The following is a 27,116-nucleotide window of genomic DNA, read 5'->3' as shown; positions in this document are numbered from 1 at the left end:
GCTCTCACGCGCAATTTAGTAGTTTTTTTACCTTGTTGGTTTGTACCGTAATATTTTTATACGCTGTCAGAAAGGTCCTGTACGTGCAAATACGTGTTAGCTAAAGGTACAGGATCTGTAAATGTACATTAATAAATGGAATGAAAATAAACCAAACGAAACCAATACGAATACTGTATGTTCTTAATTTTTCCTTTCCATTATATTCCATTGTTTGTTCATTTTCTTCGTTCATTTGTTTACATCAGTGTTATTTCTCCCTCGCGATTTCGTAAAAAGGAAGAGACGTTAAAACAGCTGTAATGACTTTAGCAATTTTATTGAAATCTCGTTCATAAATAAATATTCACACAAGATATGTAATATATGTCCGCAGTCCTAAGTACTGCAGGTCACTACAGTCCATCGACTCCGGTTTACAGTCCAGTCCTGCTCCTCCATAAACAACAACACTCTCAAAGTGCAAATGTGATCTCAACGGACGGGAGAAGGAAGAGCAGAAGCCAGGGCCGAATCAAGTTTGAAGCGAGTTAGTGAAAAAAAGGAAGATGACGAGCTTGAAGAAGATGAAGCTGGTGGGAAGTGTGTAAGCTGAGTTCACATCAGTTAATGCCCTCTGTCTTCCCCAAAACAGAGAACCCAGCCCGCGGGTGTGTGTGTGAGAGAGAGACTGTGTGTGTTGCACCTGCTGTGATTTCAGGCGCTCTCTCAGCTGATCTCAGTCTCTGATACAGCCGTTCACCACTCTTTATTATGGGGATAATATTTTGGGTTAAGACTACAGGGCCACAAACACACACACACACACACACACACCTACAAAGCACACCATATCAGATTGCTGAACTCTAGGATTGCCATGTAGTAATGGTTGATGTGAAAGTGGTTCAATACTTTCAAAGGCCCATATATTATATATTTATGCAATATTTCTTGTACAATTATTATTGAAAAATATTTAATGCATTAATATTTTCCATTATATAGTGCCTTTAACCAAAAACCATAATCCTATCATGCGGAAAGTCTGAGGTTAAGATGCTGACAGATAGATATTCCTCCTTTATTTAGCTTATAGACTTCGCAGCCTTCTGCTACAGAAAGGCCAAGAATGTAAATAAATATACAGAACCGACATAATCGCTTTGGGTCAAAAAGTCGTGCGCAAAACGTTGTTCGGTGTTCTGTTGTATTTCTAAGAGAAATATGTACAAATCCTTTTAAAAAACAGTCACCACTTAAAAAATAAAACATCGCCATATTTACAATAAAACGGTACTGTGCACTTGTAGAATATTTAGGCTTTTTCATTTTAGTATTTTCACTTAGAAAATGAAGAAAGTGGGTAATTTGAGCAGGGGGGTGCACTTTTGCATACGAGAGTATCTGCCGTTTTTTCTTGAATGCTGCCAGACCTGCTGAGCTACTGCTGACTCGTTCAGTCCACACACAACACACGAACAGTTTTCGGAAAAATAAAAACAGAGAAGTGTGTGTAGTCTGCAGTCTTCTCTGTGTCTCAGTGCAGCGAGGAAACGTCCACAGGCTGTCCTCGCGCCTCGCGCTGTGATTGGTCGGTAGCTCTTCCTCAGTTAATGAGTGACCCAGTCGCAGCGCGGAGGGGCGGGGCTTATGTGAAAAAACGGAGGAGCTGTGGAGATGGCCGCTGTTTCTCACTTTAGTCCGTGCTGAGTTTCTTTGTGTCTTCTCAGGTCCACTTTGCGCTGGAAGCCCTTCCCACAGAGCTCGCAGGAGAAGGGCTTGAAGCCCGTGTGTTTGCGGCTGTGTGTTATCAGATTAGAGCTCTGACTGAACGCTTTCCCACACACCTGACACTTGTGAGGCTTCTCTCCTGAAAAATCAACAAAAACAAGCAAAAACATTCAGAGTCAGCTCGAACGGTTTGCATAGAGCCACGTAATCTTTACACACTCTTCACGCTCTGGTTAAAACAAAAATAAATCAAGGTAAACAACGTCACCCTTACAGAAAATCAGCAACTGCACTGTTTTTGTTTCCCGAAGCTACAAACTATACAAGCCTATGCTGCACTCAACGGTTATTAATACTCGTTAAGGTAAATTTACACTGTATTCTCTTCCTCAGGGGACATCTGCACTGAGTGTACACTGAATAAGAGGTACCGAATTGTCACAGGGGTGGTGTCTCAAAGTCATGTCTTGGGGAACCCAATTGTCCCATACTTCATTGCATTTACATATTCAAAATAGTTATTTCTGAACACCATTTCTAAACGCAAGGATTTTAGGTTTACCTTCATATTTTAAAACAGAAGTTTACATATTCTACTACATGATGTGTAACATTTTAAACTCATTTAAAATTCATTAAGTCCATTGTTGCACCTTGATTAAAAAGGGGACCGTAATCTCTTCACTAACACTGAACATTACCTGTGTGAATGAACGTGTGTTTCTTCATGTCAGATTTCTGGTGGAACCTTTTGCCACAGTACTGACACGGGTAAGGGCGCGTATCTGAGTGGATCAGGAGGTGTGTGGACAGGGTGGAGGATCGTTTGAAGCTTTTTCCACAGATTTTGCAATCAAAACTCCTCTCCTGTGAGGTAAGATGCAAAACATAATCAGATGTCTGGTGAAGTATATGTTTCCACAACATGGAATGCTTTGCTAAAATGTAACCAATACAAAATGATGCAGGAAAACACATTACAGAAGCATATTCAAACTAGTGGGCTTAGTGGGACATGGTGATTATCTGGCACGGTACGGCAGGTCTGCAAAATTGCAATTGATATCCAGACTTTTATTGTTCTAAATAAAACCAGGGCCTTCACTACAGTTCCCTGGGACAGTCACATCATATGTATACGTAAAAATGATACAGTGCTATTAGCAGGCCATAGTATTCTTATGATTATGTATTGTAGTTTGTGGTTTTAGAAACAGGATAAGAGTGTGATTGGGTGTAACAGATTATGTTTAGAGCTGATATCTGCATGCTGCTGAATATCATATCCTGCTTGACCACATGTCATGGGGTGTCCTTTAAATCTCAGAGAACATTAATGGTCCTGTACCTGTGAATGAACAGCTCTGTGTTGTTCCAAGCTAACCGCATGGCCAAACGTTTTTCCACAGATGTCACAAGCGAATGGTCTTGTGCCACTGTGTGACCTCCGGACATGGACCTCTAGGCCGTGTGGTGTTGAGAACACCTGCGGTGCATAAAAAATAATAATATTTTTATATATATATTAAAAACATAGTTCATGCCTGACTGATAAATCAAGTATTCTTTAATGTTCAAGCTGACAATAAGCCAGAACTGGTCAATATCCTGTTAAATACACAGGATAAACACAACTGAAGAACTGACTTTCATCTAGAGCACTTCATTCTGCAAAACAAGGCATAAATACTAAGCTGCATCCTGTTGCATCCTCGTACCTTGCTGCATTTGATGCATTTGAAAGCCCCGTTGAGTATAAGGCGACTACACAGGCTGGTGGTGTCATTCTTCATCTCAGGTCCATTTCCGTGACCGCTCCTGTCTACATAAAGCCCTGGTGCAGTGGTTCGCTCAAACAGGTTGGGAGTGGAATCATAATGGCCATAAATATTCGTCCCAGGCCCTCTCTCAGAAAAGAGAGGGGGTTCAGCTCTTTCAGTGTAAAAACTCCGCTCTGGGTCCAGTGGGTGATGATGATGGCTGAAGTTCCATGGGTAAGACGCAAAGGGGACGGCAAAGGGCCTTGTTTCATCTACACAGGGAGAAAACGATTTCTCAGAGTCTGCTGGAAAGAAGAAAAAAAAAAAAGAAAAAAACCCCAGTGTCAGCACTCTCCATCTTAATTTGCAAAGCCAGCATTCTGCTGCAGGCTATACCTGTTTTGTTGGTTAAATGAAGCTGTTGTGTTTTGGGCTCTCTGGTGGTAATCAGTCGGTGCACAGAGAACAAGCAAAACCAGCTTGTGGTTTTATTGCCCTTTTCTAATGTCACCAACAATGTAACCTCAAGAGTAGTCAGATTTGATCAAATAGATGCAGTGGAAATGATTCAAGAACTTTTACATGACAAGCATTAAGTCTAGTCTTAGTATGAGTGTTCCTTTCAGTAGAAAATCTCCATTCAAAATGCTGCATCAAGAACTAGGTTTGAGCCCTGTCCAGGAAACCATTCTTAGAATGTGATCATAACATTTTTTTTGGTGTAGTCACCTTAGATTCCCGAAGAACCGATCAGACAGTCTTAATTAATAATCTGACTTTGTCTTCATTTACTGTTGGACACCTTTTATTTAAAGAAAAAGAACTCCTAATTTACAATCCACTAAAACTGCTGTTTGTAAATAGAAACTTTGTTTTTAAACAAGAACCTTATAATCAATAATTTTAGAGTGTTTTGAGGGAGGCTAATTATTAAGAAGTGATCCAACTGAACACAACAAATAGACCTTGTCTTATTGAACTAAAGTTTGAATGGATCATTCAAATGATTTATTAGTGGTGAATAAACCTGCTCATATTTTGTTGTCATTTAAAGTCAGAATATATGCAGTAAATATTTCTATTTTTTTACATGTTATTGACAATAATTTGAATGACATATTGAATATGACAAAGTCTTGTGGGAACAAACGTATTTGATTTAAGAGAACCCAGTTCTTTTGAGTGTGAAATATATATAAAAACAACTTGATGGTTTAAACAACTGTAAAGTAAAGGGACCCAGAGAAAATCCCGGTGTACCTGGTGAAGCAGAAGGTGAAGGTGGTCGCCAGTAGTCCTCATAGTCGGAAGAGCGGTCACACACACTGCCCCCACAACTAAGAGGAGGAGGAGACCTGGAGCACAGGTCTGTGTCACCCGGGGAGAAGGGGGCAGCATCCGAGGGTCCATCTGGGCACTCGGAGTCCTCAGCGAGGTTACTGTCTGAAATAGAACGGAGAACCAACACAGGGGTTCAGAAACTGGGGGAGACTTTAAAACACGGGTACATTGGTGTATTCTTTGTAAAAGCTGCCAAATGAGTCTTAGAATAATTAAATCAGATCATTAAAATTGTTACACAGGCTTTTCAGGAAAGACAGAAAAAAATAGCTTTAAATTATTTTTTTTGTATTTAATTGGATTATTATTTCGTTAGAAACCTAAGTTTATTTTATTATTACATTTAACCAACACGAGTTAATAAAAATATTAATAAAAAAGCCTATGCCGTTCCTGTTTGAAAATGCTTACAAAACCAAACCCACCTTCTGAATCTTTAACTGTAATTTAGTGTAAAGACGTTTAGATCTTAATTTAGATTTCACCTTGGGGCGTTTATATTGGTTCTTGTGTCATGAAATGTTCAGAGTGAAGGACACCTGCGGTGTTCATGTGACGTATCGGTTCTTGACGATAACACGCCCGCATTCTGACCTCAGCGCACAGTTTATTCTGAGGTTATGAAAATGTAAAACATCTAATTGAACTATGTTTTACAAAAGAGTATTCATTATTCTTTCCTGCTCTTATTTGATATTTGGCCTCCATTACCGTTTAAAATCATTAAAATACTTCTTCAGTCAAAACAATCGCACAGATATAGAACAAAAAACCTGAATTAGAAAAAACTGAAGGTGGTGAAAACATATTAGAACTGAAATAAGGCGAAGAGTTGTGTGTATCATGTAGCTGTCGGAGTGGTTTACAGGTGTGTGTGTATTTACCTGTGCAGATGTGCGTTATGATCGCCTCCAGTGTGTGGTACTGCTCCTCCAAACTGCGCGGTGTGTGGTAGCTGTGCGCTTTTTTGCTCTTCACAAGGAACGAGCGCGGCATGATCACTGCTGACAGAAACTCACTCGCACACACACACACACACTCCACGTGTCTCTCTCCACGCTTTCTCTCTCACTGTCTTGCTCTGAGTCGCTCTCTCTCTCTCTCTCTCTCGGCGTGTCTGAATGAGTCGCTGATGCTCTATGCGCGGTGCTGAAGGCCACTCTCTCACTCCGAGCGCAGCAGCGCCTCTGTTTTTAAGTCGGGAGTGTGTGTGCTGTGCGCATGCGCGTGGAGAGCCCGCCTGCCAGGTGCTGCATCGGTTCCTTCACAGACAGGTAGACACACACACACACGCACGCACAGTGAGGGGTCCGCAGTGAGGGTCCGCAGAGTGATAACGCGCTTTATCTGAGGGAGCACGAGCACAGGAAGCGCGAGAGCATTCACGCTGAACACGGAGCTGTTTCAACATCACACACACACACACACACACAGAGAGAGAGAGAGAGAGAGGGTAGATTAGTGGTTTAACCTTTAACCAAAATAAATTCAGACTCCGGATTAATTAAAGTCGGAGCTGGAGTGGAACTGTTGGAACACGAAGACTAGATCATTTTTTAAAGAGAGAACACTTTTGTTTACGTATACAGGTGCAACAGATGAATCTCGGGTGCTCAGAAAAAAGACAAATGAGTAAAAACGAGAAAACGCTAATTTGAAGAGTTTGCTAATGGATTTCCAAGAATTGAGAATTGATATTGTTCAAAGATTTATGACAGCTGCGCACTTTACTTTTATACCTTCATATATATATATATATATATCTTTTTTAACTCTCAGACAAATACATATTCAAAAGCTTAAACCGCTTTTTAATGAACAGAAACAATAACAAAACAACAATAACTGTTATGGCTGGAATTAAAACACGGGCACATTCAATACAACTATTTTTTTAAATACGGAAAATACTAAGAAATTTATAGATATTTCTATCAAATGTCACCTGACGTAGTAAAAGGCATTGCACGGTTGGAAAGATTTCAGTCAGCATCAATAATGGTGAAGTTATGATCTGTAAAATTGATCATATATTATATGCAAAGTTCATGGAAACAATATGAATTCACCTCGTTCTTTTAGAATAAGTAAGAAAGAAGTCAACTTTCACAAGTTTTTCTACAAGTGAAATGCGAAAACAACAGGTACAGCAGCAATGAACGGCACTGCAGTCCCCTTCTTTCGTACTCCTACACAAAAAGCAGCACAGAGGTGTCGAAAATGTGTGCGCGAACATTTAGACAATTTCGAACTCTTTTAAAAGGATGTACTCAGATCAGACTCTAGCAGCAACTTCTGGTCTTGTTGAAGAAAAGGGTTGCGTAATCCGAGAATATATCATGTCCGCTGTGAAGGATGGGGGTGGATGCATCATGATAAGGGCTGCTTCTCGGGACTATTACACGACATCAAAGGGCACACGAATAGAGTGTTTTACTGGGACATTAGAAGTCAAACAGGGGAAATTAGGGTAAAGACATACATTTCAACTAGACTGCCAAAGTAATTCAAAACCGGCTTCTAAAAAAAAGGTGTTTATCACTGAAAACATAGGAAGGAGGAGTATGAATTTTTAAATCAAACATTGTTGAAATAAGCTCATAATTAAAGCCACTGAAATGTCCTAATCCTGTTTCATTTGTGGTGCCAGAATATATATATATAATTCACACAAGTCCACTGAACTAATGCAGGGTATCATTAAAATAATGTGTCGAAAAAACGCTCTCACTAATTGTAAAATTTATTATTCAAATTATAGGAATTTTTCCGCTGCATATTTTCATATTCTGTCTTGTTTTATGAGAGCAGTTGCTTAACGAATCTAATACGTAAATAATGACTGTATTTATTTATTTATTTACTCCATGATTTGCTGGTTTATTGTTCATCCTCATCCGCGTGAACTGACGTCTTTCCTCATGTTCGCTTATTTACGCACAAAGACCATTCTGAAATAAACCTTATGATGGAGGGGCTGTGCGGGTGAGTTGAGCCCTTGGTGGTGGAACAGAGTGGGCTTTTTCTCGGGCTGCTGACCCGTGCTGACCTCACGACACCTGCACTGCCCGCTCCAACAGGACACACACGCACGAACTGCAGAGCAACTGGCCACGCCCACACTGCTCTCTCACCTGTCGCGCGTCCAGGTAAAGGAAGCAAGCAAGCGTGATTTCCATGTGAGGGGAGATTACGATGGGGGACCTTAAGACTCCCCACAAAAGTGTAATTTATCAAATAATACAAATGATTACTCACAGTATTTTGCACAATATTCAATAACTAAAATGATCCATATACTAAAGTGATTAGTAATAAAGAAAACAATGCTGTGAATTGATCTTATCAAAAGTAAACAACGGGACAACGGAAACCGGAAAAGTCAGTACAGTAAAAACTGTACTCTTTTGAAAGATTATTACGTACAAGTTTTATATGTAGCTTCCTACAAGAATAAAAATTTAACTGTAATCTGTTTTGGCAACCCCCCCCCCTTCCCCCTTCCCCCTCCCCCCCACACATACATTCATTTCATTTCACACCTTTCTGGTTAGCTCAGTACAAGGATACAAGATACACATAATATGCAGAATAGGAAGGATGTGAGTTTCACTCCTTTGCCAAACAAACTCTTTATCTGTTCAATCATTCAATGTGTCACATTATAAATCTGATGTAGCATCTGCACCACTACTGTATCCAACTGATTTGATTTAAACCAAGGATGCAAAGCTCATAAAATAATAGAAATGTTTTTTTTTTTAATGTTGGTGACACTGCAGATGACCCAAGTCGGATTTATAAGAGCAGCAGCCTGAGAAGCATAGGTTAAATACGATCTGATCCAGTGCTACACTGTCAGAAAAACTCTCACTGTGGTGGTACCCTTAATGGTACATGTTCTGTACCTATAATTAGGGAAAATAACCTGTATCTTATTCTGTTATAATTGTATATTTTAAAACTGTGCTGATTTCATCACCAGGACTTATATTATGTTTTTAATTTTTTTTACTCAGTTCTATAATGAAATATTATAAATATTCAGTATCTTAGGGAACACATGTGGACTCTAAAATTAATACAGTACTTTTAAAGGTACATTGAAACAGTTTGTTTCCTTAGTGAACAATAATAAATTGTTGCATTTTAAGTGCTGCCCTGGAAATAGCTACATACATTTAATAACCTCCTTCACTCATTGTCTATTTTATCAGTTCCACTGGCCAGGAGCACTTCTACGATTACAGACTGTAACCTGTTTGCTCTGCACACTTTAACCTATTTATTTAATGGTCAGGACTCCGCAGGTATGATTTGGGTGGTGCATCATTCTCAGTGCTGCAGTGACAGTGACTTGGTGGTGTTGTGTCCATGTGTGTTGCACTGGTATGAGTGGATCAGACACAGCAGTGCTGCCGGAGTTTTAAAACCACTCACTGTCCACTCTGTTAGAAACACCTACGTCCTTCATCAGTGGACACAGGACACCGCCCCTGTTGGCTGGATATTTTTGTTTGGTTGACAACTCTGTCCTGCAGTGACACTGAGGGGTAGCCGCCCTGCTGTGTCTGACCAATTGTACCAGTACAATACACACTAACACACCACCACCATGTCAGTGTCACTGCACCTCTGAGAATGATCCAGCGCCCAAATCGACCTGCTCTTTGGTGGTCCTGACCATCACCACAGGTTGAATGGGGCTAACAAAATATGCAGAGCAGAGCTAGTGTAAGTGGAGGTGATAAATGGACAGTCAGTGTTGATTGATGCACAGTATTGTGCAAAAGTCTTAGACAGCTAAGATTATTTTTATTTAAAATTATCTATCTTCTCAAAAACAAGAAATAGTAAAAAAAGATAAAAAAGTATATAAAAAGTAGTATTGGATGATTGGATGAAACTTAAATAATACTGGAGTTTGAATTCACCCTGTTTTGTTGCTGTGAGGTTTTGTGATCAGATCACCACACTGGGTCTGGATCCTAACCTTTTTATTTAGGACCAAAGTGAACCAAACTCAGAGGAACAGAGTTTCAGACTCTTCAGTTCCTTTGCTGGGTGATGCTGGATGTATTAAGGCGTTCTACAACCGTTCCATAATTTACTCAGTACTTAAGCAATTTTTGAGTTGTTACTTTTGTATGTGTACTCAGTTCATTTCTGGGAAGGTTGTGTAAAATAATGAGTCAAGTAACAGTAAGAGTACCCATGCAAAAGACTACTTGAGCAGAAGTCAAAAAGTAGTAGCTACACTTTTTGAACTGTAGTGGAACTGCTTACTACAGCCAGCATCTTTCAGCAGGGAAACTAGAGCGCGCCACACTATTCCCTTCTTGATGTATTTTATTCAGGCTAAAATAAAAACAAAAAACAGACTCAAATATAAATGGTTACAAAGACGTATGCCAAGATATGAGAATGAAATAAAACCCAAAAGCAATCAGTAATTAAACATTAATGCCTAAAATGGAACTGAGTAACAAGCACTTTACAAGTACCTAAAAAGTACCTTACTGCAACGATTTACCTGAGTATAACAAAGTATTACAATCAGAAAACACTCCATAATGCACAAATCCATGATTATTCTACTTATCAGCTAGAAAAGGTCACAGAACTTAGAGTATATGTAGAAATTACCCATCTCTGTTAGAGGTAAGTAATCAGGACTTAAGTAGTGTCTTGGGAGTCTACTGTTTGTACTTGTATTTAGGATGTTTTTTTATTATTATTTTTAGCTTAGCATTTAATTTTCCCTGGGGTAACAAGGCTTGAGTTCAGCGTTAGGAAGCCCATTTTCAAAACGACAATAGTCCATTAGTAGTTGTTTATAATTATTATTATTATTATTTTTATTACAGCTTTGCTGACATCTAATATGAAGCCATATGAGCCTTGTTTAGACACAGTTCAGATCTATACATGCTAAAGAAGTATATAAATGAGTAAGGTATAAAATCTGGGTGCATGAAAACAGGCTTTCCGTGTGACACAGGAAGAGCAGCAGCATTAACTCGACTTGCTTCAAATGTGTTTGGCAGTTCCATAAATAAAATACTTTATTTCAACACTCTTAAAAATAAAGGTGCGATTGAGTGATGGATTTTGAAACCTTAAAAGGTTCTCCACACTCACACACCTCCTTAACAAACATAGTTCTAATGGAACTAAAAGTGGTTCTTCCATGGCATCACTCACCTTATAAAGGGCACCTAAACATAGCACCTAAACACCCCTCACACAATCAATTACACTTTTTTAATGAATAAAAGAACACTGGTTTGTTTTGAATCTGTTGTTTGCAAATCCTAAGAAGTATCTTAAGAACTGCATTCGGATGAAATTAAAGTATGTTTTATAAGGCCCTCGTCCAGAAGCCCCATGACTGTGTCCTACAGTGTTGATCACACCTGACCCCTCAGTTCTTTCCCAGACCTTTCTTCAGACGACAGAGTGTGAGTCCTAGCAGGAAAGCCAGTGAATTTCTGATAGAGCTGAAACCTACAGCCCCCCACTCCACATCACCGTAGACCCTGCTGCTTTTATCATAATCTGCTCCAACACCCGCTGAAGATCTGGAGCAAACAGAGCTGATAAAAAGAGACATGAAACACCCGCATGAGGCCATCGCAGGAAATCAAAGCTCCGTGTGTCCCCTGGTGATTACAGCCACTGGCCCCGGGGCTCTCCAGCCCTCCACTGATAGAGGCCCCATAAACACGCTCCATTACACCAGCCTTTCAGCATATTACACACAAGTAGCAATTAACCACTTCACATCCAGCAGCGAGGAAATGAGCCTATTGTTCAAACCGCAAAGAAGAAGATCATTAGCCCCTCAAATTTTATGTATTTCAACCTGTTTGATTGTTGAGCCACAGCCTCAAACACCACAAAGACTTCTTTGACTAATTCCACAGTAGAACTGTGATCTCTGTAAAGCTGGTGTGATTGTGAAGAACCTTCACATAAGGTACAGGCACAACACCAGGTTAAGAGAAGCTTTATTTTATGTGGAGGTTTCATCTTCTAAAGTTTCTTCACACTCACTTTCTCACATCCAAAATATGCCATCCTTTGAAATCTAAATGCTCCTTTAGGGGAATCCCCATGTGAAATAAAGAGAACCAACCATGGAAATGTTCTCTGAGGAACATTAACAACAATTTTACATTAGGTTCTTTCAGCTTTAAATAAGTCCTTCAGACACACACACACACACACACACAACTATACAGTATTACAATGTGTATTTAGTTATCTGTATATTTCTTTTTCAAGCGTATTTTTTGCTCGAGCATGTTTTCATAAAAAAAAAAGGGGGGGGGGGGGTATTAACGCAAGTGGGTATTATTCATACTGAAATTAATCAAGTCACTGTCTTATCTGATCTGACAGTCTGAGCTTCCAGATCAAAAACAGATGCCTTGGTTACAGTTGCCCCCATATACACATATCTTCATTTAGAAGCCAAGAGAAAAAACATATTAGGGGTGTTATTACAAGTGTTATTAATGTGTTATCATATATTGTAGCAAAAATTGATCACCATGCTTCTAAGTCTCTCTCTCTCTGTGTGTGTGCGCGCATGTGTGTGTGTGTGTGTTAGAAACACTAATCCACCACACCGCTGTCTTTAAAGACAGATATATAAATATCACATTTTAGTGCAGATATATATTTCTCTCCTAGTCAAGATACATCATATCAAATCGGGAATCAATAACACGTCAGGATATATGAGCACGGCTACCGTCTATGGTTATTGTGAATATATGCAATAGATTAAAAAGTGGCGCAGAAGAGGATAATTTCACTAGAACTTAATGGACACCAGACCAGAGCTTCTTCTATGGGTTGCAAAAGCAAAGGGGCAGGTGTCATGACATTGTGTGGGACAGGATTTATTGATTTCAGAGTTCTGATTGAAAGATGATGGGAGTAATATACTGCACAGCTCAAAAAACCTCCACACACACAGACACACACACACACACAGACACATGCATGGCTTACCTGTGTTCCGCACTGCAGTTCAGCACAGTTTTGAGTTTGGGTTGAGCGTGTATCAGTCTCTGCTCTGCAGCCGTTTTTGGTGCGTCTTGAGCTGTGAGAAATCACTTCCTGCAGACGTCTTTTATAACACGTCTCATCAGCGAGTGGAGCTGGTGCAGGAAGGGCTCAAGTTGAAGGTGTAGTAACTCAGACATAAATAAACTGGAGAATACAGGACAAAGATGAAAACTCTGCACACTACCACATCTCCACACTACTGTAGGATACAACAGTGTCATATATTCACCCATATATATATATAATAAAACAAATCACATGCAAAATCTGTCCAGGTTTTTTATTTTATTTTATTATATTTTATTTTTTTATTGGTTTAAATTGCATTAAAGTGAAAGAAAACACAACCCGAAGTGGGAAGCCAAAGGTGACAGTGGCAATGGAATAAAGCTCCCTTGAAGCTAGAGGAAGAAATCTTGGGAGGAACCAAGATTCATGAGGGGGACCTATCACACAAATCTTTTGTCTGGTGTACTGATATAAACACAATGGAAAATTGATGAGGGGATTAGTGGGAGTCCATATAAACTTTGGTGTTTGTGGTTGTGGTTAAGGAGGTAGTCCAAGGCATGTGGCAGTAGATGGCTGGTGAACAACAGGTGTGCGTTAAATAGCTGGAGACCCGGGCGGTCAGTCCTCCCTCAGCGTCAGGCAGGACACGTGGACAGACAATTTTTAGAAAATGGAAAAGCGATGGAAAGATGGAGATAGTTTGTCTTGTTTTGGCTTTATGAGTTGCATGTGACATTACCGTTATGTGGAGAGACAGAAGGACATATATTCTTTTATAGCACCAGCATCCCAGTGCTCAGAGCCCCTGGCGGTCTCTCGTGGACAGACCAATATTGGGAACACAGTAAAAAGATGTTGGTTTCCCTCTGGCTCTCCATATTTAACTTGCTCCAAAAGTGTTAATATGCTCTGTGCTCCAGTTACAAACAGTTAAAACAAAACCTTTTCTAGACTACTTTTTGTACTGGGGCACACACAGAATTTAGAGAGGCACTCCAATGGGTTTCACTGAAAATGTGAACGATTTGTGTTACTAACCTTCTACAGCTCCTGATTTAACATGGCATTCTTTAGAATTGAACGATTCAGAAATTAGCATATTTAAAGGAACATGCTCATTAGAAGTTCTGCTGGGTGATGTTACAAGCACTTGCCGTTATATTCTGTAGGCAGGGAATATCAGACTTGTAGATTTAGTGGTTTATTGTGTATTACTGGTAGTTTGTACTGTTATAAGTGGCAATAACCAATTATTTATCGCTATAATTACCTCATCTGTTGCATGGCTGAGTTCCTTTTAAATATTTACAAATGTCTATTATGCTGTGTAAAAAAACATTATCTTGGGAGATCATTGCAGACTTTTGGAGATAAGGAAAGGGTTTTTCCCTGCTGACGTCTTCTGAATTCTGGGAACTAATGAGAAGCCAGCGCCCTGTAACCTCACAAACAACTTTACTAAAGCCTACCAATATTGCAAGTCCCCCCCACATGCTGCCAGACCTATTATGTACCATCATGTCACCAGCAGATAAAGAAAATGTGAACTACAGAGCAACTCATGGCTCAGAATAAGAGGCCAAACAGGTGTGTTTGTGTACGATATGATATACAATACTTATTTCAATGTAAAATGCAACTTCTGTCCTCGAAAGAAGTGGTGCTGTGTTATTGGAGGCAGTTGGGTCAAATTTGGTAAAAGGTTTAATTAGTGTTTAAAAAATAAATAAATAAATCTGACGACACTAGTTTCAACATCTAAAAGGAAGCTTTGCCAGAAGCGTATAAGCTGTTTCAGTAACCAACCGGGGACAAACTCCCAAATATTACTCATGGGCCAAGGTTTGTGGGTTCAAACCCGGCCTCAGTTCACTTTCTGTGAGGAGTTTGGTGTTCTCGCGGTGTCTGTGTTTCCTCCGGGTGATTCTTTTTCTTCCCATAGTCCAAAAAACACATTTGTAGGTCAACAGGTGATGCCCTGTGCTGGACTGGCACCCTTTGACAACATGGCACCATCATGGACAAACTGCAATGACTCTTTGAGGAAGTTGCCTGGATGCTTGTTTGAATTGTTTTCTATGTCAGCACTTTATGGCATGAAGAACACAATAAGCACAAAGTGTTTTTCAAATTTTATTTTTATTGTCAAGTCTCCTCTATGAACATCATACAGACACTCTTACAGCCTACACTTAGTGTTAATGCTCCGTCATAAGCACTTCTCCGTCATAACTCAGCCAGTGTTATCACTGACGTGTCCATGAAGTGTCTTCCCTTTACGGCCCTCAGCATGCTGACCTCTTCCAGCCTCAAAGCTTTCTATGGCTGGACTCTATGTATGACTGGTGCGTCTGGAACATTATTCATTTCATATTTCTCCTGTCAGCAGGTGGACCGATGATTCCATGAGCAGCTTCCTGTTTTCACCGGCTCATCTGCCATATTTTGGTTTGCTCTGTTATTAAAGTCGAGGCCAAATGTCAAACGGCACACTTTCTCTCTGAAGCAAGTCTTGTTTTCCTTTTACAAGACACCTTCCACATATCTACACTCAGCACACTACATTCACAGCGCAGATCTAACACAGCTTCTTAAACTTACTGCAAAGTCCCTTGGCTGTTATGTGATCCAAAAGTATTTGGACGGTAACGTTTTTGTGTTCTGTCCTTTCAATCTCACACTTCAAGAAAAGAACTTTGGATTTCAACAAGTCCTTGTGTAGGGACGGTGGTCATGACTCATTTACCGATTTCTCTGAAGGGAAAAAAAAGCAGTGTGTTCAGGTTGAGAACAGCAAAAGGTTTAGGACAAATGAAAGCCTTTTTCTTAGAGAGATGTATTCTAGGAGGTTTATTTTCAGCTTTCATGTCTATACAGGATGGTATGTCTTCACTGCAGGGGCTGCTGGTTTTTTTCTGTTTGGTGTGCATCTAGCCACACCAGGGCTGAAATGTGAAAGCATATAAAGCTTGACACTCACAGGCTGCAAAAAATATTAAAATAAAGTATGCCATAATTAAGTTTCTTCCACCACTAAAAAGAAACCTGGTGTAGGTAGATGTGTCAAAAGCCACCACATGCAGGAAACCCCACTCACAGAGCCTCGGCTGTCTTGACTAACTATTAAAAGCACTGGCAAATCACGCAGAGCCTTATTGCAGTTTGCTTTAAAAAAAAAAAAAAAAAAAAAAAAAAAAAAAAAAAAAAAATTCTCCACAACATTGCTCACTGAATAAAAATAGGCTTTACAGAACATGTTTGTCCAAACACTTTTGGAGTCCTAAAACGGAGGCATGGTTTTACAATGTGCTAAACGCTCTCAGTCTGTACCACCGTAAATCACTGGCTTTTGAAATCCGAAGTGTTGGAGCAGATCCAAAAAAGTCTGAACACTTTCGGAGCTCTCTATGTTCTGTGCAAATATGCAAAAATGTATTGAACATGACAAATACCAGAACTACTCTGACTAGGGGTCACAGAGGCTCTCAGTGGGTTTGTATCTGTCTTCTGAGCACTTGCTTGAGAGGAAAAGAAACAAAAATTACGGCAAGACGGAGAAGTCTGAGACACTTCTGTAAAATTGGAGACATGCTCTTTGCAAACATGCTAGAAAACATTGTGACAAAGCAAACCACCACAGCTTTCCAGGCAACAGAAGAATAATTTGTGATAGTTTGAAAGTAAAATCCATGTTTGAAGTCACAGAGTCCGTTACAGTACAGAGAGGTGGGGGGTGTGCACTATGTAGCATCAAAACATCTCCCAAAAATGATAATGTCCCTTTCAGCCGAGCTGTACACTGTACATTGAGGATATGAAATACATTAGATACAGTTCAAGTCATAATGGAAAAAAAAAAATCGAACATGTACATATATACATGGATGAGGGATCCTGCACAGGCCTCTTCCACTTTAAACTCAGGAGGTACTGCATACCATGGTTTAAAAGGCTCTGCTCTTGTTGGTGGCTGATATGACACTAATTAACATTTATTTGTGACTCTGTATAAGGTTTATTTAGAGCACTGTGTTCCTGAAGTTGTAATATGTTTCCCTCAAAAGAGATGGACACCCACGGATGTGCTCTGTGAGCTTCTGATGATGACTTGTTTAAAAACAATTATAACAACAATAAAATAAAAACTAGTACAATGAAGTCTTATCGTAATGCATAAAACACTATCATACATATCGCTTCCTGTGAAGCGCAGGGTAATGGAACCTCAGCGTCCACCAATTCTGGGGGCTTACGCTAATTGCTCCAGCTCTAGTCTTGCCTCAAAGGGCCTGAATATGGCCCCTCCAACTCCCACAGCAAGTTCCAGTATAAACATCTGACTCATTTTGGCAAAAACAAAATGGGTAAGGCAGATGTGAACTCAAATCCCAGGGCATGGACTGGGAGTGAAACGCTGTAAATGAGACGCGAGAGGCAATTTTGGACCTGGATATAAAGAAGAGCTCTCGGGTGGACTTCCCCCCTCCAGGGGGCGGTATTGTTAGCGGTAGTGTTAGTGGTCACACAGTGGTGGTCTTATGGCTGCTGTTTGAGGGCACCATTAGCCTCAGACCCTCTCCGTCCTCGTCCCCCTCGCTGTCCGAGTCTTCCAGCTGGGGGTGGAGTGTAATGCGGCCAGTTCCTGGAAGGGCTCCCAGGTGGGATGGCAGCTTCATCCCATCCTCGTCTGAAGACTGACCCGACTCGTCGTCCCTAGCGTAGTGGTTGACCATGTGGATCCCGTCAAAACTGGTCTGGCCTGGGAAGCCTCTCTGGCCTTTTATACAGCGAATCTGTCGATCAAGAGCAGAAACGTTTCTCAGATGAAAACATTCACACCACACAGAGGGCATCATACGAAACATCATGCACATCATACGTAAATATCCGTCTTCAGGCTGAGGGAGAAATGCACTTCACCAACATGCACACCCTCATCATCACAGAGACGTCCAACATGCTCGTAACACTAATCTCAACTCCTAGAAATACGTCTCAGAGAGCAGCTGCCTTTATCTAAATTACACAATCAGGATACGTTTAAGGGCAAAACGTCTGGTGATACTGCCTATAAATCCTGTATTTATTATGGTGAAAAATGGATTTATAGTGTGTGTATGGGGGGGGGGGGGGGGGTCACCATAGAAAAAGCCTCACTGACTTTTTATGATAATGTTATGATAAATTAAAAGATTTTGCTTTCAAATCAAAGTCACGTCACATCACGGACTGACTATGATCACTGTGATATCAGCTGCTTCAAGCCACTCATGTGCCCATGTGACAGGTTGAGAGTTTACTAGCATAGTATTGGTGTACATAATTCATTCTAAGTCACTGGTCATGAAGGGCTGCAGTTCTTGTAGCATTAACCATGCTAAAGTCTCTCTTTACAGGAAAAGCAAGAACTATATTTTATTTAAAATGCACCTTAACGTAACAAGAATTTATTCCAAGTGATCATAAGGCATGTTTCATTCATGGGACATTTTTCATCTTTCATAATAAAATATTCCCAGAATCAAAGGTCTGTTGAGCTCAAACCAAATGATTATTAGGGCAGAATGAATTAATTAATAAAATGGTACACGGTAAGAACACCATTATTAATTCCCACTTGCTCTAGGTGTGTAATCTTTGTTTATTATTTTACTTTTTTAATATTATGTGCATGTACAATTATTAGCCTGTACTGCACCAAAAGTCAGAAGCACACTTTCTCCACAGTAATCATAATAAGTCATTAAGTTCCACTTAAACTATTTGGAAGACACTTGAGTTAATATATATATATATATATATATATATATATATATATATATATATATATATATATATATATATATATATATATATATATATATATATATATATATATATATATATATATTTGCAAATACATGTTAAGATGTGGTTACAGTCAGAAATCTAGTTCATATCACATGTTAATGCCAACAATAGCTAAAGGTTACTTTCATCTGAGAAACACTGTGTACATAAGAACTTTGTTTACACCACAGAAAGTGGGTTTTGTGCTTTGGTTTGTTCTAGTGTGCTCAATATATCTACATCCGTAAACTAAAGATAATGACGTCTCACACACATTGGGTCACTAATGAGAAAACTAATGATGAAGAGATCTCTGGATCTTACAGTGCAAGTCAGTGGGACTTCTTGAAAACAATGATGTTATTTTCTGCCCTTAAAACGCTTTCACACCACACAAGTTAAACATACATATGTGCCTGGAATGGGCTGAAGTAATGTTGGAAACAACTGGAATATCAGAGTAACTCTTTGAACTGTGTACTCTGTTAAGAAATAAAATTCTATTTCATTGCTATGGGTCCCTGCTAAAAAATCCCTTGGGCAGGTTCATCAGAGGATTCTAGGTACAATGTTTACAGTAAATCAAAAGATGAACATATTTACATTCAAGGAAAAGAAATGAGAAAAATTACAAACAGGCAACACCATTGAGGAAAACGTGGGCTTGAAGATATTGGCTGTGGGTTGTAATTGACAGATGCTTAAAATATACACACTTACCTGGAACACACTGCCTCACAAGACAGACATGTGGGAAGAGAGGTATTCATGGGTATTTCAAAGCAACCGCAACACACAATCTCCTCAAATGAAGACCCCACACACTCATTACATTTCAATTGCTCAGTATGTGATTAAAAATCCAGAACTTCAGGCTGAAGTGATTTTGGAAAACAGGTGTATTGAGAGAAAGATGAATAGAGATAGAATAGTGTGAGAGAGAGAAAGAGAAAGAGAGAGAGAGCAAGAGAGAGAAAGAGAGAGATGAGTATGCCGGAAACCAGCAGCACAACACAAGAGGCCTCGCATTTGACAGCTTATAACTTGGTGGTGTTGTGAGATTAGTAGGTGTATGGTTTCGCTTAGTGCAAATATGGTTGAAAGGAAACCTCTCACTCTTTAGCGACTACGTGATTTAAATAGCAACCAGCAGCAGCTGAATACTTTTAGCCCCTTCAGAACTTCCACTAACACACTCATCCTGCTGTGTTCACAACTGCTGTTAATCACCAAGAGAATCTTTCAACAAAGGTACAGTTCAAAAACAAAATACAGAAAAATGTTGCCAAAACAAAACTACCAAACTAAGACACTGAAAAGGAAAAAAAAAAAAAGTGTCTGAAAAAAGTTACAGAATCACATTTCAGGAGACTTTGGTTGATCATAATTTCTGTTTCTCACAGTCTAGGCAATCACAACTAGAAATGTAAACTCACCTGTACGTAAACCCTCACTTTGCATTTCAGAAGTTTCTGTATTCTGCTGACATTATTATTCATCCATTTATTTATCTAAGTAATGGCTTCTTGACATCTACTGATTTTAAAATTATTTTGGTTAAAAAGAAAATTATTAAAAGGTTTTAAATCCTACTACATATTCCACTTTTCCCTTTCCTTGTTTAAGTGAACCATCTTGCGTCTACTCTTCCCAGAAATATCACCAGAACAGTTTTGACTAGAAATTAACATAAAATAGTGGGGTTTGACTAGAGAACTATATAGTGACTGCACAGTCATTTTTCTGGATCCAGTTCAACCAACTGTGGATCAAATTTTAAAAAACAAAAAAACAACAACAAATTCCCAAATAGGTTCTTGCACATTACTGAATCCACGTAAAAGACAAGAGGTGTAGGCACACCCTACATTACAGATGCTCCATCTCTCACTAACATTTGCTGTGTGAGCATTGCTCACCTTGACTTTCATTTCGTTGTTCACTGTGTGCGTCTGTCTGTAGTTTAGCATGTACAGACTTTTTTCTTGTCATTTTTCCTTAAATCAGGGCTCACGAATAGCTGGACCACGGTCCGGACGCGGACCCAGGCACTGTCCTATCCGGTCCTGGACCTGTAACTAATAATCTTAAGAGCTGTTTAATTTTGTACAGAGTGTTTGTTTTAAATTGTGTGACTGTAGTCTTTACAGTTCAGTTCCAGGAAACATGCGTTTCTGCATATCACCCATGTATGAGTGAGTGACACACACAGGGCAGGGCTCCAGACGCCACTGTCCTGTGGCCGATAAAAACAGCCTAAGGGATGTGATTAAACTTCTTTTGGGACTCTTGGGATGACAGTGTTGTGAGGTAAAACAAGAAACGTTAAAAATAAGGGAACGATTACCAGTTGAAATCCTCATAACGCTGAACATGGATCCTGTTTACGGATAAAGTCACACCCTCCAGCAATAAAAGCCAATCAGACTGCTGTTTATGAAAATGCAGTAAAGTCAACTGCAACTAAAAGAAAAGTCATTAGGGACTATTTAAATATTCATTTTTCTTTTCAAAATCATTATTTTATTTGTAAATTTTGAGAAAAGGACATTATGTTCCGGGCCTTGACTTGAGAAAATGTTCTCTAACTGGACCTTACTGAATTTTAATTAATCACCCCTGCCCGCCTCGTCAACGCAGACCGCAACGACGTGATTGGTCATGTGTTCCTGTGTAACCGAAGTAGTACAGGAAAATTAATTCCTAATATTTTTTTTATTTTTTTTTATTTATTTTTTTTTTACACACAGAGACGGAGCCAGCAGCACATTCATATCAAGAGGTTTCCTCAGACATGGAGTGGGCTTCAGGAATTAATAAAAAATGAACAAAAGAAAAATACTGAATACTGATTTTCCTGGCACCTCATGTAAAATATGCTCTGTCCCAATCAACAACCTACTTTCTAAATAAGTGCACTTAAAGATTTATAAAAGTAATTATTCTACACCACTAAACTATGTTTTGTACAGGGTGGGCCATTCATATGGATACACCTTAATAAAATGGGAATGGTTGGTGATATTAACTTCCTGTTTGTGGCACATTAGTATATGGGAGGGGGAAAGCTTTTCAAGATGGATGGTGACTATGGTGGCCATTTTGAAGTCGGCCAACTTTTGTTTTTTCAATGGGAAGAGGGTCATGTGACACATCAAACCTATTGGGAATTTCACAAGAAAACAATGGTGTGTTTGGTTTTAACGTGACTTTATTCTTTTTTTGAGTTATTTACAAGTTTCTGACCACTCATAAAATGTGTTCAAAGTTCCCCTTCTCCCACTCTTCACACACTGATAGCAACACCGCAGGAGAAATGCTAGCACAGGCTTCCAGTATCCATAGTTTCAGGTGCTGCACATCTCGTATCTTCACAGCATAGACAATTGCTTCAGATGACCCCAAAGATAAAAGTCTCAGGGGGTCAGATCGGGAGACCTTGGGGGCCATTCAACTGGCCCAGGACGACCAATCCACTTTCCAGGAAAATGTTCATCTAGGAATGCTCGGACCTGACACCCATAATGTGGTGGTGCACCATCTTGTTGGAAAAACTCAGGGAATGTGCCAGCTTCAGTGCATAAAGAGGAAAACACATCATTATGTAGCAGTTTCGCATATCCAGTGGCCTTGAGGTTTCCATTGATGAAGAATGGCCCCACTATCTTTGTACCCTTTATACCACACCATACCATCAAGATGTGCAGCACCTGAAACTACGCATACTGGAAGCCTGTGCTAGCATTTCTTCTGCGGTGTTGCTATCAGTGTGTGAAGAGTGGGAGAAGAGGGCTGCATTGACAATCCAACACAATGGGCAGCACTTTGAACACATTTTTATAAGTGGTCAGAAACTTGTAAATAACTCATAAAAGTTACGTTAAAAAAAAGCACACCATTGTTTTTCTTGTGAAATTCCCAATAAGTTTGATGTGTCATATGACACTCTTCCCATAAAAAAAAAACCCAAAAGTTGGATCCAAAATGGCCAACTTCAAAATGGCCACCACAGTCACCACCCGTCTTGAAAAGTTTCCCCCCTCCCATATAGTAATGTGCCACAAACAGGAAGTTAATATCACCAACCATTCCCATTTTATTAATGTGTATCCATATAAATGGCCAACCCTGTATATAGTAGAGGAAGATTCTTGAGATTCAGCCTTAGTGTTGTGCAGTGTAATTGCAGAGACACCAATGCAGAAGTATAAACACTCAACGGCGTAAGCTCTGCACCAAGTCAATGTGGAACCCTATTAGAGACTGTGTTTTGCGACGTCACCCACACCATTTCACAGGGGAGCTTTGCTAGTGGAAAAGCGACAAGCTAATAGGGAGCCGAGCCAAAGTTGAGCCAAACACAAACAGTGGAAAATCACCAATAGGTATCTATAGGTGTCCATGAAAGACTAAAAAACTGGAAATGCAGAATGAAGAAAAAAAAAAAAGTGTTCCCTTTACAAAGAACCGAAAAAACAGCATGAGGCCAAGTTTCCTACAAGAAGTTTCCTATAGCATGAGGCTAAGTTTTCTACCCGAGCAGAAACAGGCGAGTTAAACATTGGTAATCACTTGGGGGTGTGACCTCAGCTGGTGTGGCTGAAACCTGACTAGTCAGACATGATGCTAATACTGCAATGTGAAAAAGATTTAGAGTAGAATTTTTACTGCACTTCATACTGCTTATTATATATATTGGTCACAATATTACAAGTATTGGTCACAATATTTTTGATTATTAATGCACCTCCACTATAAGCAGCAGGGGTGTGTGTCATTTGTGGCACTGTTTGTAATCTACAGGTTACGCCATTTCTGCAGCACAGTGATCTCTGGAGTGATGAACCATGCTTTTCCGTCTGGCAATCCGATGGATGGGTCTGGGTTTTGGGGGCGGGGCGGGGGGTGCCAGGATGGCGGTACTACTCTGCATTGTGCAAATGTAAAGTTTGGTGGAGAGAGGGGATTATGATGTAGGCTTGTTTTTCAGGATTTAGGCTCAGCCCCTTAGTTCCAGTGAAAGGAAATCTTTAAGTTTCAGCATTCCAAGTGATTTTAGACAATTTCATGCTCCCAGCATTGTGTAAATCTTTACCCTGAGGAGCTGTATGTGTGAACCCAAATATGAGTTACAAATATTCCAGACATTACTCTGACTTTATCCTGCTAGACCGCTAACAAATTCAGGGTATTGTCCAAGTGAGCCCACGTGTGAACAGAGCTGGTAATGTTGTAGAACACAGTTAATTCATGCCGTGCCTCCTGCATGTAACACATGTACTGCCCCATGCCTCAACCTTGCAGAATATTTCCAGCTGTGAGAACACATCTGACATGGAAAATCGCCCACTGTACACTACACGTGTGAAAGGGTCACTCCAGAAAATCAGATCTGGACATTTTCCAGACATTTTCTTGAGCTCATATGTGCCGATGGCTTATTAAAAAAAAAAATAATACAGGGCCTATAATAAAATATTTTGTAAACTGTTTACCAGATGGTATCAGATAAAGAAGGAATTAAGCTAAAATACCAGAGAGTATAACAAACAAGGTCATAAGTGTTTATTAATTTAGCTGGAAAAAAAGGAACAAACATGTCACATCTTTGGATAGTTCCTCACTTTCTAACCCCCACACCACAAGCATTTATGTCTACCGATACTGAAAGTGCATTGGACATGAAGAGGAAACCAGCAGCTTTCTGGGGTAAGGTTGCGGCGCTGCACTGAGGTGATAGGGACTCAGGAGGAACCGTGTGAATGATTTAGTACACTGCAGTTTAACCACAAGCCACCAAGCTTTTGTTTTTCAAGAAGGTAAAAATCTGAATATCCTCCTTTCTGCAATGTAAATCAATGAAGTACTTTGTTTTCGGTTCTCACTTGGGCTTTTTCAAAGCCAACAATTTTTTCCTCCCCAAACACTGGTTCATGGTCCAGTGCAAGCTCTGGACTAGAATATGAATAGGTCAATGGATCGGCCCTGTCCAACCGATGTCCGTTAAAAGAATTACGTCAATATCGGACACGATACAATATAGGTTTGTACTGGGCCCATCTCTAGTCACACTGTTTTGAAGAATTACACAAGTATGTGACTATAAACATATGAAAGCAGATTTTAACAAAGTTTTGCCAACAAAAATAGCTTTGCTTATCACTTTTTGACAAAATTATCCAACAGATTTGTCAGCCAGTACAAACAGACATTTTTGTCTTTTACATTTACGGCATTTAGTAGGTGTTTTTATCCAGTGTGACTTACAAAAGTGCTTTGTACATTTTTCAATGAAAAGGTCTTTAAGTCAGCATCTACAATTCATAAAATTGTAAAAAGATTCAGGGAGTCAGGGGCAATCTTGACGCATAAAAAAGGGCTGAAACTGCTGGTGAATGTGCATGACCATCAAGTCATGGACATAAGTACATGGCCTAAGAGGCACTTTGGAAAAACCTTTTCACTTAACACACTCTGCCACTGCATGAAGAAATGCAACCTGAAACTATATCATGCAAAGACAAAACAACAGATTTATTTTGTGCAGAAACTCTGGCCGTTGGACGTATGAGTTTACATGACAACATTGAAAAAGTTTACTTTTCCAGGAACTCTATGTCTATTTCAGCAGGACAATGCCAGGCCCTGATTCTGCACGAGTCCGCCCAGATGGCAGCCCGAAGAATAATGTATTGTGCATCATGAAGACGAGAATCAGACAATGGCGACCACAGACTGTTGAGCTCTGCAAGTCTTGTATTCAGCATACTTAAGTGAAATAATCAATTACAGATTACAGTTTTAACTGCATTTTAAGGTGGTGTACCAGTTTTCTTGGAAATCGGGTCTATAATACCTGCTCTGTGGTGGTCCTCTGGGGATCCTGCCTTTGCAGAAATGGGTGAAAGTGGGCTAACAATATATGCAGAGCAACAGTGGAAAGAAAGTCTGTAGAACTACAAAGTATCTCTTTAGGGGAACTGGAACAGACAAATGGACAATAGGTGTAGAAACATGTAGGTGACATGTAGGTGGCTTTAATGATATGTCTGATAGGTTTAAGCATCGAACATTTAGAGTTTAAGTGGTAACACCTATAAATACCTGCACAAAGTTAAACTGAAATAGAAGCTGAGGTGGTTAATATGCCCACCTTGAAGAAAAAAAAATGTTACTTATAAACCTTTGAGATGGCAAGCAAAGGGGTGTGTTCTGGCAAATTTAACTGCCTTAGCGCAGGAAACGCATTTTACTGGGCGTAGTTAACACTTCTAAACAACTCTGCTACACGAACTCCCAAATCTGTTCAAAGTGCTCACAAAACCTTAGAAAAATAAAAGCACAAACCACACAAGAGGTTGCAAGATCAAAAACAAACATATACAGTTAGTGATTAAAAAAGAAAAAGAAAAAAGAAATGCAGACATTGGCTCGGGGGGTAAAACGGCTAAAACATAGATGTTACATTGCTTTGGGCAACAAAACAGTGCACACTTGTTTTGTACATTAGTACTTTTGTTTTTCTGTCATTACAAGGTGTTCCCCATACTACAGAGCTGTATTTAAAAACAGTATATTTACACACACACGCACGTACACATAAAACTCACCTCATGCTTGAGCTCTGTTATCTGGTCTTTGAGGTCACGAATATATTGGCTGGAGTCTGTGTTTTTCAGTTGCCCCTTTACTCTCCCTTCTTCTTTCTGAAAAGGAAGCCAATGTGAAATTTGGTTTAGAAAGTGGTGAAACTATAAAAAAAGTACCCATTGTAAAGTAATGATTTTGTTAAATTAGCCCCATTCACTTGCCCAGTGCTGGAAGTAAGCTTTTGTAGTTTGTTCCCAAACTGTTTCATTTTAATCTTAAACACTGATGTGGACTGTGCAAAATACAACTTTTCAAACTGCTCCATCTAGAATACCTGGTTAAAATGACAGATTATGTATCCTTTATGAATTAGCAAGTTCCAAATTCACTAGGTTTTCATTTTACACGCACAGACACACCATTGCAACAGAGTGTAATGTGCCTTTCCAATCAAACTTAAGATCTTAGAGTGCACTCATTTAATGTTGAATTTGCTGCGAGTGTCCTGCTGTTTAACTAAAAATTTGATTAACCTCAATGGCACCATCCAGAAAGGAGACCATATAAGGCCCAGATATTCCCTCTGTAAGGCTGTGAGGGAAGGGGAAATTGCTACAGTGACATTTAACTGCTTTAATCCTGGCTAATCTGTGGTAAATTCAGGTAGGAATGAAGAAGCTGAAGCTGTTGAGTTGTTGAGAAGAGCACAAAGCGTTGTCTTGGGGAAGCTCATCTAGAACCGCTTTACTCCGGCATGCAGGGGCATACCATGCCAGTTTACAGCAGACTGAA

At 39.7% G+C, this 27,116-nt stretch overlaps 2 protein-coding genes across 8 annotated transcripts in view; both read right to left on the bottom strand.

Moving 5' to 3' along the window:
* Positions 1–336: 336 nt before the first annotated feature.
* gfi1ab (growth factor independent 1A transcription repressor b) lies at positions 337–12,916 on the bottom strand. 2 transcript variants are annotated; one of them, XM_066663106.1, is made up of 7 exons: positions 12,837–12,916; positions 5,699–6,213; positions 4,734–4,916; positions 3,432–3,778; positions 3,062–3,199; positions 2,415–2,580; positions 337–1,852 (listed from the first exon to the last, which is right to left on the bottom strand). In XM_066663106.1, exons 2-7 carry the CDS (start codon positions 5,808–5,810, stop codon positions 1,674–1,676), a joined length of 1,125 nt encoding a protein of 374 aa, XP_066519203.1. In that variant the 5' UTR covers positions 5,811–6,213; positions 12,837–12,916; the 3' UTR covers positions 337–1,673. The 2 variants fall into 2 exon arrangements, with proteins under 2 accessions (XP_066519203.1, XP_066519204.1); XM_066663107.1 differs by having other exon boundaries at positions 3,432–3,775.
* A 2,114-nt stretch (positions 12,917–15,030) lies between these two features.
* Positions 15,031–27,116, bottom strand: part of evi5b (ecotropic viral integration site 5b) — a 60,770-nt gene continuing 48,684 nt past the window's right edge. For 5 of the 6 annotated variants that reach the window (XM_066663099.1, XM_066663102.1, XM_066663100.1 and 2 more), the window contains 2 exons: positions 26,345–26,440; positions 15,031–17,698 (listed from right to left, as the gene is read on the bottom strand). In XM_066663099.1, the coding sequence (XP_066519196.1) occupies positions 17,426–17,698; positions 26,345–26,440 (369 nt within the window). In that variant the 3' untranslated portion in view covers positions 15,031–17,425. The remainder of the gene's footprint in view (positions 17,699–26,344; positions 26,441–27,116) is intronic. The other variant, XM_066663104.1, reaches the window with a different exon arrangement.

This window comes from Hoplias malabaricus, chromosome 3 (assembly GCF_029633855.1).
Source record: "Hoplias malabaricus isolate fHopMal1 chromosome 3, fHopMal1.hap1, whole genome shotgun sequence".
Lineage (NCBI taxonomy): Eukaryota > Metazoa > Chordata > Actinopteri > Characiformes > Erythrinidae > Hoplias > Hoplias malabaricus.
Note: the sequence above shows the minus strand (reverse complement) of the source record. Positions and strands in the feature narration are given on the sequence as shown.

Coding starts and splice junctions, on each gene's coding strand:
- gfi1ab (XM_066663106.1), bottom strand. CDS start 5,810: ATGCCGCGCTCGTTCCTTGTGAAGAGCAAAAAAGCGCACAGCTACCAC. Junction 4,917..5,698: donor CATAACGCACATCTGCACAG/GTAAATACACAC, acceptor GTTCTATTTCAG/ACAGTAACCTCGCTGAGGAC. Junction 3,200..3,431: donor AATGCATCAAATGCAGCAAG/GTACGAGGATGC, acceptor TATGCACCGCAG/GTGTTCTCAACACCACACGG.